The sequence below is a fragment of the Camarhynchus parvulus genome, chromosome 4 (assembly GCF_901933205.1).
Source record: "Camarhynchus parvulus chromosome 4, STF_HiC, whole genome shotgun sequence".
NCBI classification, from domain to species: Eukaryota; Metazoa; Chordata; class Aves; order Passeriformes; family Thraupidae; genus Camarhynchus; species Camarhynchus parvulus.
The window spans coordinates 22,249,185-22,267,658 of NC_044574.1; the positions used below are offsets into that span (position 1 = coordinate 22,249,185).

The 18,474-nt window shown below is 35.8% G+C and overlaps 1 protein-coding gene across 1 annotated transcript; it reads left to right on the forward strand.

The window, feature by feature from the left end:
- Positions 1-1,867: 1,867 nt before the first annotated feature.
- On the forward strand, positions 1,868-17,258 carry DTHD1 (death domain containing 1). Its single transcript, XM_030947464.1, is given in 12 exon segments — positions 1,868-2,144; positions 6,350-6,522; positions 7,243-7,536; positions 8,183-8,359; positions 9,205-9,371; positions 10,259-10,441; positions 10,993-11,101; positions 11,104-11,284; positions 12,493-12,737; positions 16,352-16,409; positions 16,971-17,055; positions 17,057-17,258. Coding segments are annotated over 12 exon segments (2,151 nt in total).
- The last annotated feature ends 1,216 nt before the right edge of the window (positions 17,259-18,474 follow it).

Here is an 18,474-nt window from a genome sequence, read left to right on the forward strand (position 1 = left end):
CAATATTCTTTTCTTGAGTGTACTCTATACTATGTATTATAGGCAGTCATATATTTTCAGAAGATATACACTGTAGTACATCTGAATAACTTGTGTTGCCTACTTTATTTGTCCTTCCTTCTTCCAATTATAATATACTAATTACAGCAACATATTCTTTTGCAATCTGTAGTGTTCAGAAAACTTCAAAGTGTATCATAACTAATCACATGCACTCACCAGGTGAGGCTGATCTGGACCATGAAACCCCACGGGGACATGCAGAGCCCTGAAAGCTACTACTGCACCAATTGTATCTCTTTGGGCAAGAGTTTATGTCAAATAAAAACCACATGACTGTTCCCAAAGACTAGAGTTACATTATCTAATACCTGTCAATATGGTACATAAACACAAGCCTTAAATTATAAAATTATTCCGTGAACAGCATCAAGGATTAAGAAATTCCATTTACATAATTTATCACCATTCTTCAACCGAGGAGAAATAGAGAATTGATAGCAAAATAATAAATAGGTTTTCATAGTCCAGCACTGGTACTGAAATTAAGATAGGATGTGGGCCTATTTTTTTGTTTAACCAAAACAATGGTTTTCCTATATGAATAATTGGATTTAGAGACCTTCAAATGCTGATCATCAGATCATCAGACAGCCTAATATACATTCTCTTTAAGACCGCTGAAGAGTAAAAAACCTGGAAGAGTCAACTGTAATTCAAGTGGCCATTACTGCCTCATTTGCTGTCATGAGATCTGGTACAGAATCCTGTGTTTAAAAAGGAAATGTCTGGGGGTACTGGTGACAGCCAGCTGAACATGAGCCATCAGTGTTCCCAGGTGGCCAAGAAGGCCAAGGGCATCCTGGCCTGTATCAGGAATAGCATGGCCAGAAGGAGCAGGGAGGTCATCCTTGCCCTGTGCTTGGCACTGGTGAGGTCACACCTTGAGTGCTGTGTGCAGTTTTGGCCCCTCAGTTTGGGGAGGATATTGGGATGCTGGAGCATGTCCAGAGGAGGCAATGAGGCTGGAGAGGGGTTGGGAACACAAACCCTGTGAGGAAAGACTGAGGGAGCTGGGGGTGTTTAGCCTGGAGAAAAGGAGACTCAGGGGTGACCTTATCACTCTCTACAACTCCCTGAAAGGTGGTTGTGGTCAGGTGGGGTTGGTCTCTTTCTCCAGGCAGCAGCTGATAGAACCAGAGGACAGAGTCTCAAGCTGCACCAAGGGAAGTTTAGGTTGAATGCTAGGAAAATGTTTTTTATGGAAATAGCGATAAAGTACTGGGAATGGTCTGTCTCAGGAGGTGGTGGAATCACCACCTCGGATGTGTTTGAACAAAGACTGGATGTGGCACTTGCTGCCATGGTTTAGTTGAGGTGTTAGGGCATGGGTTGGACTCTATGACTTTAAAGGTCTCTTCCACCCTAGTGATTCTGTGCGTCTGTGTTTCATTGTTGGCGAGTATGTAATTGTAAATAACCAATTAAACTTGATTTTGTAAGTACTGATCATTTGTAGCCACTGAAGTAAGAAATTGCTCAGATATCCTGAAATAGTAAGTCACTGCTACATAACTGGGTCACATGACCTCCCTTAAAGGTGCATGGTGTACATTGGCATCCTCTGACAATCCTTGCCTGTGGTTACAGAACAGCCACTCCTTCCTGTCACCTAGTAACTTTTTAATAGTCAACATCAGCTCAGAGTTTCTCAGCTAGAATCTGGCTTGTGGAATACAGTACTTTTAAAATTTCCATTTAGGCTAGAAATGCTAAACAGTGTAGTAGCCTGAACCAAAGACAACAACTTGTGGAAGAGTTGGAGCAAAAAAAAAAAAAAATTGTAGTAGCATATTCTGAACATAAAATGGATATAGCTGAAAGTAATATTACACCTGCAGGGAAATCAGGACAAGTCCTAGGAAAAATCTCTTGCCTGAACTTTCTAGCAAGAGATGTGCTTCTGAAAAGTGATCTGGATAAAGGAGGTTTGGAGGAGTATGTGCTTGGACTGACCTCTTTAGCAAAAGACCTGAGCAGATCTCTCAGCCAGCAGCTGGAGAATGCTACAGAAATTATTCAAGACATCTGCCACTTGCTGAGTGCTCTCCATGATAAAGACAAGGAATTGACTGGAAGTCCAGGCAAGTATGGAAAGACTTACCTGTAAGAAGACACGCTGGGTATATTAGATGCTGAGTTCCGCTGTCTGACGATGCTGGGGGACTTAATTTTCATTTGTTAGTATTTCAGTACTTGGTAGTTTATTAGACCAAATTAATTCATATTCCCACAGTTGTATCACACGGGTTTTGAGTCCATTCCATGAGATTCAATATGAGACTCATAATTCTCATTATGCAACCAAAAAATTATTAAAGTAAAATCAACTAAACAGAATTGTTCAAAGTTTTATGTACTCTATACTTTAGTGGGATTATCTTGGCCAGACGCCAGATGCAGACCCAGTAACTTACTACCCCCTCTTCAGCAGAAAAAGGAAAGAAAATAAGATGGAAAAAAATCCTGAGTTAACATAGAGAAAATCACTTGAAATTACCATAATGGGCAAAGTAGACTTAATTTATGGAACAAATTAATTTAACTTATTGTCAATTTAAATATATTTGGATAGTGAGGAGCAAAGGCAAAACATTGAAACAAGACCTTTCCTCCACCCCTTCTTTTTTCCATGCTCAACTTCACTCCTTCACTCCCAATTCCTTACCTCCTCCAGGGCAATGGCAAATGAGGGCAGCAGTCTGTCCATAACGGTTCCCTCTACATTCCTTCCTGCCTGTTCTTTTCCATGCCCCACTGTGGGTCCTTCCCATGGTCTGCAGTTCCTGTCAGCAAAAACTGGCTTCTAAACAGACTGCAGTGCTTTCAGGGAATATCTACTTTCCTTGGCATTGGGTCCTCCTCAGGATGCACGATAACTGCTCCAGTCTAGTCTCCCATGGGCTGCAAGGAAAACTTTGCCCCATGTCTGCAGTACCTTCTCTTCTTCTCGGACTTTCTTTGCAGGGCTGGTTCTCACACTTTTTTCCTCAGTCCTCAATTTTCTACATATTAACAGCATTTATCAAAGAAGAAGAGAAAACTAAAATTTTTATCAAAGGTCTATCAGCATTAAACCTCAAAAGAAGAGCATCCAACAGCCAGGGGAGGTGATTCTCCCTCTCTACTCCACCCTTGTGAGCCCTCACCTGAAGTACTGCATAAAGGTCTGGAGTTTCCAGCCCAAGGATATGGACCTGTTGGAGTAGGTCCAGAGGAAGGCCATGAAGATGATCAGAGGGATCAGGGCATCTGTCCTTTAAAGGTTGAGAGAGTTCAGGTTGTTCAGGCTGAAGAAGAGAAGGCTCTGGGAATACCTTGTTGCATCCTCCTAATTTCTAAAAAAGAGGAAGAGTGATTTTTTTACATGGATGCTATCACATGCTGGAATAGGAGGGAACAGTTTAAACTAAAAGAGGAGAGATTTAGATTAGACGTTAGGAAGAAATTCTTTACGTAGAGAGTAATGAGACACAGGAAGAGGGAGAAGTAGGCAGAAAACTTCTGGATGCCCCATTCCTGAAAGTGTTCAAGGCCAGGCTGGAGGAGGCTTCGAGCAACCTGGTCTAGAAGGTGTCTCTGCCCATGACAGGAAGGAAGGTTGGAAAGAACCTTAAAGAACGTCTCATTCCAATCCAAACCATTCTATTCTTCTACAATGATTCTGTGATGCAAAGATAAAGAGATTACAGACAGAAATGTTTAGCTATGCTTGTGTCTTCTGAGTCTTAACCTACGGATTTATAAAGTCTATAATAATAACAAAACATTTGAGTTTTAAAAGCCTCCTTCTAGGCCCCAAGCAAGATAAATGTCCTGTTGGCCTTGTAGTTTATGCGATTTTTTGCAATTCTTCTTTTGTCAGGTTTCCAAGAATCTTCCAATCTTCCAATTCTCTTCAAAAAAGCTGCTATTTCTCACCTGAAAAAAATCCCTTAAAACACTCAGCAAAGAGGTCTGGAGACAGTTGCATATAAACTACCTCTTTATTCTAAAGCTGTGTTATCAAACATCAGAAAAAACACAGAAAACAAAGTGTTAGAAAGTAAATGGGGACTGGGAAAACCACAAAAGAAGATTTTTTCATTATTAACCTTGTAATTGAATGGAAAAAATGTCCTTCCATGTGACACAACTGGATAGTGTATGGTTACAAGGCCATACCTTTTCTTGCCCATATTAGAAAAGTCACATTTACTGCATGAGAAAATGACATTGTTTTGAATTACCCTCTTATCTTCATATTTGATTTTAGGGAAGTTTAAAGGGCTGTACAATTTGTTTGAGGATTTTTTGTTTTGTTTAGAAAATGAAAAATTCAGGGGGAAATGCAAATTTTGACAGTTTTGCCTAAGCTTGACCTTTAACTCACGGTGAAACTGGGAAGTGGTATTTTACAACCCCTTCTGCAAACAAAGCTCTGTTATTTCCAATCCTTTTTTTTTTATGTCTCAGTCCTGTTAAACTGTCAAGAATTTCTTAATTACTGTAAAAGTGTCTGTGGAAAAACAGTAAAATAGTATTTCCTTTTTGAAACTACCAGTGTAAACAATACTTGAAAAATACATTTGCTTCCTTTTTCCTTTATTTTTTTTGCAAATATAGTCAAAGTCTAATAAGTCACTTGGAAACTGAGGAAGTATTAGAAAGGAATATTTTTAGACCAAGTTAAATAAGAAAAATCTATTCTGACCTGTATTTTTTGTAGGTTTAAATTAATCAGATGTAAATAGAGATGAGAGACCTATCTAGATCACATTGATATGTGATGGCATTCTTAATAAAATTATTTTCCAAGATTAAAACCTTGAGGTATTATTTACCTCATATGACATTATTAAAAAAGTGAATGTTAAGTCAAAGGCTTCCTGTAAGACTTGTATCAGCCCCTTCTGTTTTCCTGTGGAGAGCACACCATACTGTACCTTATGCCTATTGTCTTGTTTGTATTGACTTCTCAAGATTTAACATGCAAAACAAAATTATCCCAGGATCTCATACAGCACACAGTAATAAAATTTTCCAAGGTTTCCAATATATCTAACCAGTGAAGATACCTCTACAGTTATAGAGTCTGACAGCATAAGATGCAGGAAGAGCTCTAAGTAATACATTTTAAATCCTTGGAGAGAATATCTGGAATAATTTCTAAGAAAAGGTTCAAGATAAGAAAAATAAGGGATCAAAAATATATATAAATTAAAATCTTACATGAATGGCACATAGTGGTTGTGTGCTTTTTGTGCATTCTTCTTCACAAAGCGGTTTTAATTACATGCAAGGGCAACTTCACCATTCCTGTAACTGGATATTACATACTGCTGAACTTGTATTATATGTGAGCTGGTGGTTTTGTGTTGTCATCTCTTCTTCATAGCAAAATTCAGAGCTTCTAAGGTCTGCATTTAAAATTAGGTCCATGTATAACAGCCTTGCTGAGACCTATGCATTAGAATCTTACAGGATTCAATTTTAGGAAACATAATATTTCATTTTAAAGATCTTCCCAAATTGATTTGACTATATTTTATCAATAGCATGCTTTGGATTGATTGTCATTAAGAATTTAGCTAGTGTCTGATCATTAGAAAAGTGTTCATTAGAGTTGCCAGAGTAAAATTTTGACAAATATACACACAGTTGTTCTTAGACAAGTATAAAAATGTACTTGCCTATATTCAGTTCCTTAGAAATTGACTTCACCTGAATAGCAATATATGCAAAAACATTAAATGGAAGCCAGGAAATAGAGCATGCTTCATGTATTGAATAGTTCTATGGGATTATATGGAATTCAATAAATATGAGTATAATAGTTTTCACATTCTTGTCTAGCTTTCATAGCAAAAGGTAATTGGTTTTTTTGGTTGTTTTTTTTTTTTGCCTCAGAATACAATGGAATTATAGATTATCTGCAGAAAGTGAAGGACTATTTTATAAATACTATCTCACACCTTCAAGAGGCAGAAAATAAATTTTATGCTGCAAGCTGCAGACAAGACGGTGATTCTCAGAACCAAACTGGTGAAAATGCTTCTGGAAAAACAGATGTGCATTATTCGGATGGAGAAGCAACAGACTCTGTGCAAGCATCTTCCAGTTCCAGACAGCAATTCCAAAGAACTCCTTTTCTGAACAAGACAAAGTCAAAATGTCAATCAAACCCACAAAAGTGAAATTAAAACTGTGGGGACAATTGCATCCTTAGCTGCTCATGAACAAGATACCAGCAGAGAGTCTCCAATGAAAAAGGAAGATGGTGAACAACTACTGATTGTCTCTTTTATAGGGAAAAAAGAGTGCAGTGGAAAATTTCATGGAGGTAGCTCTGTTACTGAAAAGCCTCCAGACCTGGCTTTTCAGGATGCTCTTACAAGCAATGAGGAAGACATTCTGTCTGGGACATTGAAGGGCATTTATGACAGAAGCACCACAAATTCTTTTGAACAGAGGAAAAAGGAAGTAGTCAGGGACAATTTAAAAGGGCTAGAAAGCAAAGACCACAAATTGACAGAGAAAACGGAAGACAGGAAAAAAGAGAGATTTTTAGAAATTACCTAAGTACCTTCACTTCTTCAGCACAAACTTATGATCTTCCTGATGTGAATCCTTCTGTGAGTGATTTAGAAGAAGAACAAAAATCTAGATATTGGATGAAGAAAGGACAAGCACATATTCTTCCTTTTTTTTAGGAACAGATGTACATAATTAATGCTTATTAACTTATAAACATGTGTGGGTGCAGAAACTCAATATACATGTACTGAACAGATGCTGGTTGTGCACATAACAGCAGTTTACAATTTGAATATGTGCAATGAAGATCTTTCCCTTTAGTCTAAAGTTACCCTAAGTTTCTATCTGCATAATTTTTTTATGCCAGAGAGGGACTGAGTCACAGCCAGTAAAGTCAATAATCCTCAAATTGTTGGAAACTATTACAAAAGGACCCCAATCATCAGTTTTACAGCAATTTGTAAGCTGTTCTGAAACAGGCTAAACATAAAATTTTTCATTATTTTCTCATTTATTCTTAAAAATATTTTTCTGAATTATCTTCTTATGCTTCATTATAGCACATCATTACATCGAAGTATTTAACTACAGAATGCTGCCCCACTCAAAACACAAATAATTTTTTTTAATAGATTTCTAGTCGACGGGAGTGGAAAAAAACCCTAGGAAATAGCTTGTTTTATTGAAGTCCCTGCAACTGTTTTGGAGAACCTGAAGTGTAATATACTCAATCACACTAGTTCCTTGGTGGTGGATGATTCTGAGGAGCTGCTCAGCAATGTCCTCAGTATCGAATGTTATGATTATGAAAAACTACTTTTCCCTATCAACATTGCAATCCCATTTACTTCATGCTTCAGAGTAAATTATCGGGAGATTATGGTGAAGGTGACCAATACCAACTTCCAGTCAAACTACTTAACTCCTATTTCTTTGCAAGGATACCAGTGAAACCGTAAGGTGAGTAACTCTCATCAAAGGATTGCAAAAGCAGAGTTTGAGCTTCCCAGTTAAGACTCTGGAGTTTTTCAAGTAAAGTTGTCATTATTAAATTATATTACCAACTATGTGTGGTTAAACAGAACTTTCTACTTTCTCAAGCACTAATTCTATTTGAAAACTAGTATTTACTAACATTCTTTTTTTACTTACAATGTAAAGCAAATGCTTGATCCCACAATACTAATGGTTTAGTAATGTTTCATGATTATTGTAAATAAGTGCAATGCATTGCATTGTTTGATAAAAGCAAAATTTAGGGGGAATTACTGTGCTTTTAGATCACAACAAAGTAACATAGTTACATGAGGATAAATAAGTACAAACTACATCAAATGAACACAGTTTTTAAATGCAGAAGTGTTGTATTGGACCAGATTCATCACCCAGCTTATAAATTTATTTCATTTCACCCCAATCATACACTGGAATATGAATAACATCACATGATGACTAGAGATCACCAGGTACTTGGGCATGCAGGTGGCAATAATAGTCAATTTATTTTAATTTCATACTTTGCTCTGTAGAGAATGTCACCTTCTCAAACTGTGAAACACAGCTTCCTTTCCCTCCAATACTCTAACCTCACATTCTCTTTAATCAGGAAAGCTTTGCAGAAGTAAAAATGTATTATCTGGGTGTTTTTTCTGTGTCGTCATGCTTAAAGGAAACATTTACTGTTCCAAAGGCAGGACTCTTACAATAGCTGAACGTGGATTCTAGAATCTCTTTCTGTTACCATCCAGCAACATTCAGTTCTCTGGCACCTATGCAGTTAAAGGTGAGCTTGAAATATGTGGTACTTGTTCCATAAGCCTGTTATCTGATCAGCTCTGACATGAGTATGCTAATGATGTTAAAGTGCAATCTCTTCCAATATCAGAAGTCTACAAAAAGTGGTTGCAGCTTCACATCCTGTACATGCAGATTTCCTGTCAGCTTTGTTAAAACCACATGTCAGGGATATCTTTAGCTAAAAAAGATCTATCTACCCTATCTACCCTTGTTTGATATAGTTCAGAAAATATAGTCATTTTCAATAAAGATGTGTCAACTCAAAACTTTAATTGCTTGGCCTAGTGATCAAGTTAATGGAACCATTTCTCTCACCTGACTCATTTCTCTCACAATTTCTCTCCTTGGTGCCAGCAAGTGCAACAAAAGGTTTTTATTGTGTATTAGTCTTAGGCTGAGTAAAGTCTCAAATTCTGCTTCAGTTGCGTTTCTCCCTTTCCCCATTAAGATGTTAATTTGGAAGTATGGAGATATTAAAATTATGAAAAATACAATTAGAAAAATCTCAGAAATTTTTCAAAATCTGAGAAAGCTCATGAGTTTCAAAACTTGAACTCAAATCAGAAACAAAATAATATAAATATTTTAAGCAATAGAAGTTCCAGGTTTTGATGACTTTCAAGCATTATTCTGAGCTTTGTATAAAGTGCTGTTACTTGGGTAAGTTTGTTTTTGGGTTAAACAGAGGAGTCTGATTCTTCTGTGATAGCATAACCAACTCCAAAAGATAAACTAATTTTGTAAAACCAATTTTTGTAAAAAAATCCAGGCATGTAATAGAAGAGTTTGGTTTTTTTGCAAGCTGATTATACAATTTCTTTCTATATGTAGATCCAGCCAATTGAGCCATCAATTTCAGCATTGAAAGCAAGACATGATATGTATCACTCAGTGATATCTATGAGTGCACTGGTTCATGTCCAACATCCTTCATCCCAACCTTTTAACAGCTCAGTCACTATTACTCTACCCTGTCCTCCAAACCCAGACAAAAAAAGGCAAGGTGATGAGACAGAACATGCAAGAGCTATTGGTGCTACAGTAAAGAGGGTTGCTGCAGCATAGCATCCTCAGTAAGACCCTCACTTCAAATTCACCATTTTTTAAAACATCAAAATCAATGATTTTTAACAGTTTTTGGTTTATGATTTCTTGTATTAAAACTATGTTTGTTCTTTAATATAGACTGCAATACCTATGGGCTTTATTAGAAACACTAGAGCAAGCTCTCTAAATTTTCATGCTATAGTTTTCATGCTATAGTTTAAATTTTAAGAAAAATTAATACAGTATTTGATGTTTATTCTTTAAATATGGTGACCACTACATTTCTATCAGGAGTCAGAATGAAGACTGTATGAAGTTTTTTCACCAATAAATATTCAGACATGTTCACCAAATTCAAAAATTGAACACAAAGAATAGACATGACTTAGAGCTGCTGTGTTCATTACACACCAAGTTGATTTGAGTCTGACCTTTGAATTTTTTCATCTCTACTTCTACACATTTCAATGGCTGCCTGAATCAAAATGCATGGCACAATGGTTTATAGTAGGTCAATTTTATGCACTAGATAAAAGTCCAGATTTTTCCAAAGTATGCAGTACAATATTTCTAAAACTTTTTGGCATGTCTTAAAAAAGCATTTAAACATGGAGACTCCTGAAAAAAAAATCTCTATGCTTCAGCAGCTTCTGGAGAATTGAAGAAAAAAAATCTCTAAATAATTTTATCATTCACATACTCTGAAGTATCTCTCCAGATACAGATTTTAAGCAAGGTGGGTAAACCAGAAAAAGTCATCAAGGATAGCAGAGGGGAAAACAGCTACAAACACAAGCTTACTCTTTCTGCAGAACTATTTTTATGTTATTTTTTCTAGAATTATTTGGCTTTCCAGGGCTGTGAGCACTTCTGTGAGAAAAAGTCAGGACAATCTCAGTGATACTTTGAAATTATTAGGTCATGAAAACAAAGAAAAGTGGTGGAAGGTGTTTGAGGATGTTATTATCCAGAATGCACAGAATGGGCTTGTATCTTTTGAACTAAATGAGCATTTAGAAAGGTAATGTATGAATAATTTAACAGAATTTTATTCACTGAAATATTTAGTTCAGTGTTTACAAATAAGTGGAAATTAGTAGGGTTAAGAAATCATCCATATTTAACCATTAACTTGCTCCTAAATTTGCTGCTCATAAGTACAAAAAAAACAATCTTTTTCATTTATAGAATGTACACAATGTAGTACATAGAACCTTGAAAAAGGAAATGCAGATATCAGTCTTATTGGCAAATGTGATTTAGCTCTCTAACTAAAAAGGAATAATTTTGTTTTGAATTCTTATTATGAAACATTATCTTACTTTCATGTAAAGTTCATGTGTATTTGAAATCATACCTACATAGTCAACATACTTTACACTACAAACACAAGCAGATTTCCACCTTTTCATGTGTTGGAAACAAGGCTGAAAAGAAGGTAGCAAAAGTTTCCTTGGAGACTGAGCCCCATATAATTTTTAAGAAAAAATTATTAGCAGTTGATAAATTATTTAAAATAAAGCTTTTAAAATTGATTTTCTTTCCTTTTATTTTTTTTTTACCTTACTACAGCTTTGTGGTCATTTGCCTTGTGTTCCTTTTTGAAAACAGGTATCTTCTCTTTGCTCAGGCTCTGGAAGAAGCTCTCCATAGCATAATGACTAACGTGATACTGTATCACATTAGAAAAGAGAAAACCCATATAAAATAGTAGTTTTGCTGTCTACATCCAGAGAATTGACCAATGAACTTCAAAGTCTCCATGAGGAGGGTTATTTTGGTCCCCCAGAACCTATACAGCACTTCCCATTAAGATAAGGACAGCAGATTCATTTTAGATTTAGAGGAAATATTTCTGCTTCAGGTAAGGCAGTTAATTCATGCAAGGGTATGAACATTATCAATTACCTCATCTGTTAAAAAACACTGTATAGGAACACATGTAGATTGAAGTTACAGTACATTTAGTGTGTAATGTTAGTTTATTTCAGTGTTCTGTTTCTTGTCAAAGAAAGGAATGTTGAGCTTAATGGGAAACTGTTCCAACTGTAAAGATGTACAACCTGAACAAGCTCCTGAGCAATGTGCTCTAGGTGACCCAGCTTTGAGCAGGAGAGTTGGACAAGATGATCTCTTAAATCCCTGTGAATTCTGTGAAACCTGGTTCCTCAGAAACACATGGTATTTTAAGAATTATTTTTAAAGGACAGGTTTCTGTCTGCTGCTTTGGTCAAGTAAATTCACTTAGACTGAGCAAGAAACCAAGGCAAAATATTGCCTGTTGTGAGCTGCACTATGAATTGAGGTGATCAGAGAGATAGTTATGCCATTTCTGTTAGCAGTCGAGAAAATTCCATGTAGTGGCTGCCACCATTCAAAGACTTGCTTATAGGGAAAAGAGATAAGAAGCCTCTGAAAGGTTTTCACCCTAAATTGCATATAATCTCTTCTGTCTGTCTTAGATTGAACATATAAATATGTATTTGGCCCTCTGAACATTTTGTACATAAACTGTTCCATTGAAAACTGCATGTACTCTAAAGAAAGGAAAAGAGAAGTCTCCAGATGCTCCAAGAGAAACGTCTGCTTGTATACACCAAGGACATTGTCTGTAGCTGTATCAAATAAATGGATTTAGAAAACCTAAAAAAGCATCTATCCGTCTGCTGCCATTCATTTTGCTGTTACACATAGCTATCAATCCTGAATAACCAGAAAGCATATACTTTTAATTCCATTCACACAACACCCCTTTATTTTTCTTCTTCTTTATGTTATGTACACACCTCCTTTTCTGTTCCTTGATTTTCAACTTGTAGCATTGCCTTCACCACTTATTCTTGAAGCCAACTATTAAAGGGCTAAGAAAGCTAGCTACAAAGATACGCCTACTACTGAAGCAGGCTGAACTCAGATGTTTAATAAATCGGAATGATAAAGAACAACCAAGGAACAATCAAATGTTATATGATTACCTTTACTTGACTCATGCTGATGAATTATTTTAGATGCCATGCATCTAAATACAGGATAAATTTTTTTAAAAAAAATCTTTTATTATATGGGCTGCAGGGAATGGAGAGGACTTCAGGAAAGTCTACAGATTGATTTTTCATTCACAAAGACAACCAAGGCTGGAGCTCCAAATTAAAGAAGTGGATGAATTTGGTAACCACAGTTCACCTCATTACAAAGGAACAGCAGTGTTTTATAAAATTAGCAGAGAGATGATGCCAAAGAAATGGGAACAAACCTTACCATATAATGAATATCAACACCAGTCACCACTGTGCAAATTAGCATTAACATTGCCAAAGGTGCACTTCTCACTTGATAATATGTTGTCATTATAGTGCAAGAGTTCTATTATCATTACATTGCAAGGGTTCCATACTGCTAGAGTTTCACACCTCCTTGATCTTTCTGATAGGTAGCTCCTCTAGGCACTGACTCTTCCTTGTCTTCACAGCAGCCAACTGAATCCAATTCCCCTCAACCAACCAATCCACTCCTTTATAACAGTCTTCTTATTGGCTGCAGCTGTGGCCTGTTAAAATCGGGCCTGTTCCTAATCCTTAATAATTAGCTCAGCTGCAACTCTTATAGCATACATTCTATACTTCCTTTATTTACTTATATTCTATCCCCCTACAATAATATTAGACACATTTCCCTTTCTGCCTTACCTTTCATTTATTAGAAAAAGGATCTTGGTTTGATTTTTGATTTACAGACAAACACAGAAGTCACTGATAGACTTCTGGTGCATCATCAATGTACAAACATTCTCAGAATTTCTCTTAGCTGTGGGGAAGGACCCATACCCAAATATAAGCATGGAAAAAATTCTAGCAGAAAATTTTCACCCAACTACTCTCCCCACCTGGAAGGGAGAAATTATTATGGCACTGTGAAATTATTACTGAAGTTTCAGGTGTATCATTCTTGTTTCATTGTCTTGGGAGCACAGAATTGCAAACTGTAGGATCATTAAATGGTTTGTGTAACCGGTCTTCCACCTATCACCTGATTATTCCAGTATTCCTGATTAGCCTCTGCAGTACAGTCATGTGGGCAATTATCTCCATCTCCGGTGAAAGCTCATGCCATATGAAATAATCTTTAATATTCCTGCAATGAAATCTCATTGTAAACTTTTCAAAGAGCCTATGTACCAGCACACTATGTTGGACAAAATGCTGCCACTAAACTACTACTATCAAGTTTGCATACATTTTTATATCAAAATATCTACAGAAACACTTGGTCTAAATCTCTGGTGATAAATAGTAGCATGTTTCTCTTTTTGAATTTGTCTTTACACATTTCTCAATTTATTTTTTCCAGATGATAGTTAAAATAATCTGGAATGTCTGATTTTGGTTGTGACAAAGACAGATGGAGTCTTTTTAAGGTGACCATTCTGACTACTACATTTTCACTCATTTCTGTAAAATTCCCATCTAAATTTCTACTGTGAAGAAGGCAATAACTGTACAATCATAACCCATTTTCTATATGTATATGCCTTCATTATCCACTTACAAATATATTGCTGACAGTGGTCAAAATACTGTTTGTTTACTTTGTATGCAAACATTCATATCAGTTTTTACTTTAAACATATATTTCTACAGAATTAATCTGATTTTCACTAATGATTCATTTTATGGTGCTTTTCTTTCCTCAGCAACAGAAAACACCTGCTCCTCTAACGTATTTTGTTCAACACAAGTCAGATACAGTGCATTAGGTTTTGATGTCAAGTATGTGTGTGTATATTTACTGATTTCAAAGATTTTGTATTTATGTGACACAGTGGGCTAAGGAGGTAAAAGATTAATTTCTCCTTTTCTGTCTGTCCTGTTTAATATGCTACTAGAGTCTGGTCATGTCTGAGAGGTCCATTTGACATAGCACATCAATGTTACTGGCTGGGAATGCTTTGCAAAAATAGATTGCTGTAATACATATAGACATTATGAAATTACTATTCTGCTGAAGTTTTATGTCTAATGACTGTCTAACAGCAGAATAGCATGTTATTCCCTGCTTCAGAAAGGCAGTTGCATGGCTAATTGAAGGGCCTTCCAGACTAGAAAACTGCTTTGACTGCTAAGAGTATTTTACTTAATCTGTCAACCAGAACAGCAGGACCACATGCCAGTGCAGCTGAACCATGGGTGAATTTAGCACTTCACCACAGACACTTAATCTTTAAAGGCAATTTATTGGTTTAAATCTAATGCATTGTATATTATTACACTATTTTTAGACAATAATGATTTTCAATTCTTATAATTTTTACTACTATTTTAACATTAAGTAGCATGAAGTGGTTCCGATTAAAGTCAATGCATGGGTAATTGAGTTCATCTACAATAACTCTGAAAATCTAACACAGACCTTTGAGGTGGTAAATTTTCATTAATGGATGAAAAAAGTTTAAGTACAAATGCATCATTAGACAAAGCGAAAGCTGAGTCTTGGAAGAAAAGCAACGCCCCCTTCTGGAAGAGCTTTATATTCCCTTTACTCTGAAAGATTTTAGTCATGTCATTCTATCTTCACACTGGGGCGTATGCAATGACAGAATTGCTGTAGAATCATGCAAAACGAGGCAGATTCAGATCACAGAATCATGGAATAACTTGGGTTGGAAGGGTCCTTTATAGGTGTCCCAGTCCAAGCTCCAAGGTCTCCAGAGCAGTACAGCACAGGATGGTTTTGCACTGCCATGCAGTGCGTAATGTGCGCATCCTGTGGATGCACAGTCATCCTCCCAGGATGACTGTGTACGGACCTGATGTGTACATCACAGCCTGTGTACAGGCTGTTTAATTCACAATAGGTAATGCTTATGAATATATTGACCTTATGGCTGTGCAGGTCAGTACGTTTGAGACACTCCAAATATTGAACAATATTTAAAGCCTGTGTTATAGAAGTGATTAAGATAAGCTCCATAATGCTCAGTATATCAGAAAGAAAACAATAACTTTTCCAGTCCGAGTTTCATGTTCTTAATTCCCAAATGAAAAACAGAAGATCAGTGAATAAACCTCAGGCAAATTTGCTTGGGAGAGCTGTGAATAAACAGCCAGGTAATACAAGTGAATGTGCATGACAAAAGTAACATGGGCATTGAAAGAGGATAATTTCATTTTCAAACAAAAAAATCTGAATTTCACTTCATACAAACTAGTCTCTCTTTGTGCTCAGTGCTTATGTAAGTAATTTCTTGTTCTATATGCAGTAGGAAACAACACTAAAGCCCAGAAGACTTTCATCTTTCTCAGCCATAGGTAAAACAGGACAAAGTATTTTTTCTTTCTCTCCAATGTTTAGAGAAGAAAGAGGAACAACTCTCTACTTTCTCATGGAACTTAGCTTTTGAATTCTGATGATTTTTCATGATGATTTATTAAAAGATGAACTATGTAAAATGAATAACTATAGCTACAAATACAGTGTGGTTACCTGACCTCACAACTATTGCATAACTAGAAATTGTTCTTTTCCTTGAAAGGAAGGCAAAGCTAATGCAGTATTCAAAATTAGAATCTGTAACATCTAGGAAGGTTCTATACAGATTTTCTATACAGCCAGTTTATATATATCACTTATGGCACAATGCTATTAATCAAATATTTGTAAAGTTGCATGAAGGATGAACTTTTTATAAGAGATAATAAACACCCACTTGATAGATGAAAATTTTGTTAATTTCTTTATTTTAATAGCTATATACTGTTTTATACCTGTTGACGGTGTTGTTTTTAATAATGACAAAAATATTCTATGTAAGTAGAAAAAATTTAAAATGCTTAGAGTTGAACCCCCAAGATTTTACTTCAATCCACTCCCAAATCATATGACTCACCTCTCCCTCATCATCGTTTCTCTTTCCTCAACACATTTTCTTTAAAAGCATGAAAAATTGATCCACCATCCACGAAGAACAAAAAGAATTTTTTCTGATTCATCAGGTAAGAAAACAACCATTAAATTAATATCAATATAAAAAAGACCTATGCTTGCTATTTTTTTTTTTTTTAATTCCAGGGCTTGTTTCAGCTGTTACTGACACTTGAAAATGCCATATTCAGAAAGGAAACAGTTAATATGTTAAGAGATAGTCAAAGGAAAAGAGATCTGTTTACCAGGAAATGCAACAGCTCTTGTTGTGGTGGGATGCTTGAACAGCATATAGTTTTGTGTATAAGGAAATCCAGTTTGTACTGGAAAGCTCCAGTATAATTGATGAATCAGTTGCAGTAAATACTGAAACAATTTTATTTTATTGCTAACTTTCCCCATTCAGTTATTAAAATTATAGATCATTGCTGAATCTGCTCTTGACTAAATTCAACTTGTACTGCGGAGCAGTTACCAAAAATGGCATTGGAAATGATATGAGATGATGTTTCCACCAAAGTATAAAAGACTCCCTATTTAGCTGGAGAGTTTAGCTACCGAGCCTCCAGCTTTAAAAAGCTTTTCAAAAAAAAGGAAGATTTATTCTTACTTCACTAATTTTTGCCCTTCAGAGGCCCTTTGGGACAAGTTGCTGTTCTGGCTTGCACAAGAGCTTGCAGAAGATAATACATCATTGTTTGCTTTATGTTTACCTGTTCTACAGTGTGCTTTAGCTTGTTAGGCTGAAATGCCCTGATAATTTAACACACCAGATGTATGAGCTGCTTTGCTGCTGGAAAAAGACCCTTCCAAAGTCAACTGATAAACAGCAGCTCTTGTCTCCATATTTGCAGAAGAGTAGCAGAAGTGATCTTTTAGAAGAACTTCATTTAAAGTCGCAAAATAAGGTGTTCACCTGAGAGAATCACTGGCAACTCACAGTCCAATTTATCTTCTTTCTTGTTAAGTGTATGAATATTTCCATGATACTTCTGGATGAACAAATGACAGGGATATCAGTCAGGAGAAGACTATTTGTTACTTTACAACCTCTTTAATAAGCAAAGTATAATAGCCACGTCCTTGCTTGATAAAAGTGAACATTTCTTATATGGAAAAGTCAGATATTGAAAATATAGGTATAAATAATTACAAGACTGATCTGCATAGATTTCTGAGGGCTTTAACTGTTTGCCCATGCCATACACAGTCAACACAATATTTCTACATATCTTAAAGGTTAGAAATTATTCATTATATCAAAGTCATATGAATCATTCTATAATATATGTATTGCTGTATGTCCAGTTTTAATGACTACCAAAATCTTCAGATTATAGCCTAATGTACAGAGGTAACTTCTTCTTACTTTCAGATTTGTTAATTAATTCTGCTTTTATATTAATTAATTCTGCTTTTATATTCTCCATGAATATTTTTCATCCTTGTGAATATCATTCAAGATTTCAGTGTAAGCTCATGTGAATATGTAATCTCTTTCCTGAATTTATGAGATTTGTTGCCTCACTTTAAACTCATTTTAATGGAGTTTTTTAGGTTACCATCAAATATGGAAAAAGAACTATTTCTTCATAAAAATTCTAAACTATATGGCTTTGACATTTTGTTTCTTATACTGAGTTCTTGAATTGAAGGTACAGATAGTTAACCACAGGTATTTGTGCCATTCCTTATTCATGTTTTCAATCTCCAAAAACTCCAAAATGCTTAGTAGGACTAACCTGATTTTTAAGTCAGAGCATGAGTAAAGTTGGTATTCTTTAATGATGTTTCTACTAAAATAATATTTAATTTACCATCTTCTGTTATTTACTTCTATATTGCAAACCTCATCAAACACACCAAACATTTACCTAAACACTAAACTGATTTCTGTTAAAGGCAAAAAGTAGCTGGCAAGAGTCAGTGAAAAACACTTCTGAGAGCCAGATGACTTCTTGGTACTTACTTATATTGTGATTACACAGGCTGTCACATCTGTGTGACTTCCCTACTACTTCAGAAATGTGCAAAAGATGCCTCTTTCTTCAAGCCCACGTGTGCACAATTAATTACTGTTATTCTTCTGATACCTCCTCAATGCACCAATTATTTTCCTTTTTCACCTCTCCTTGA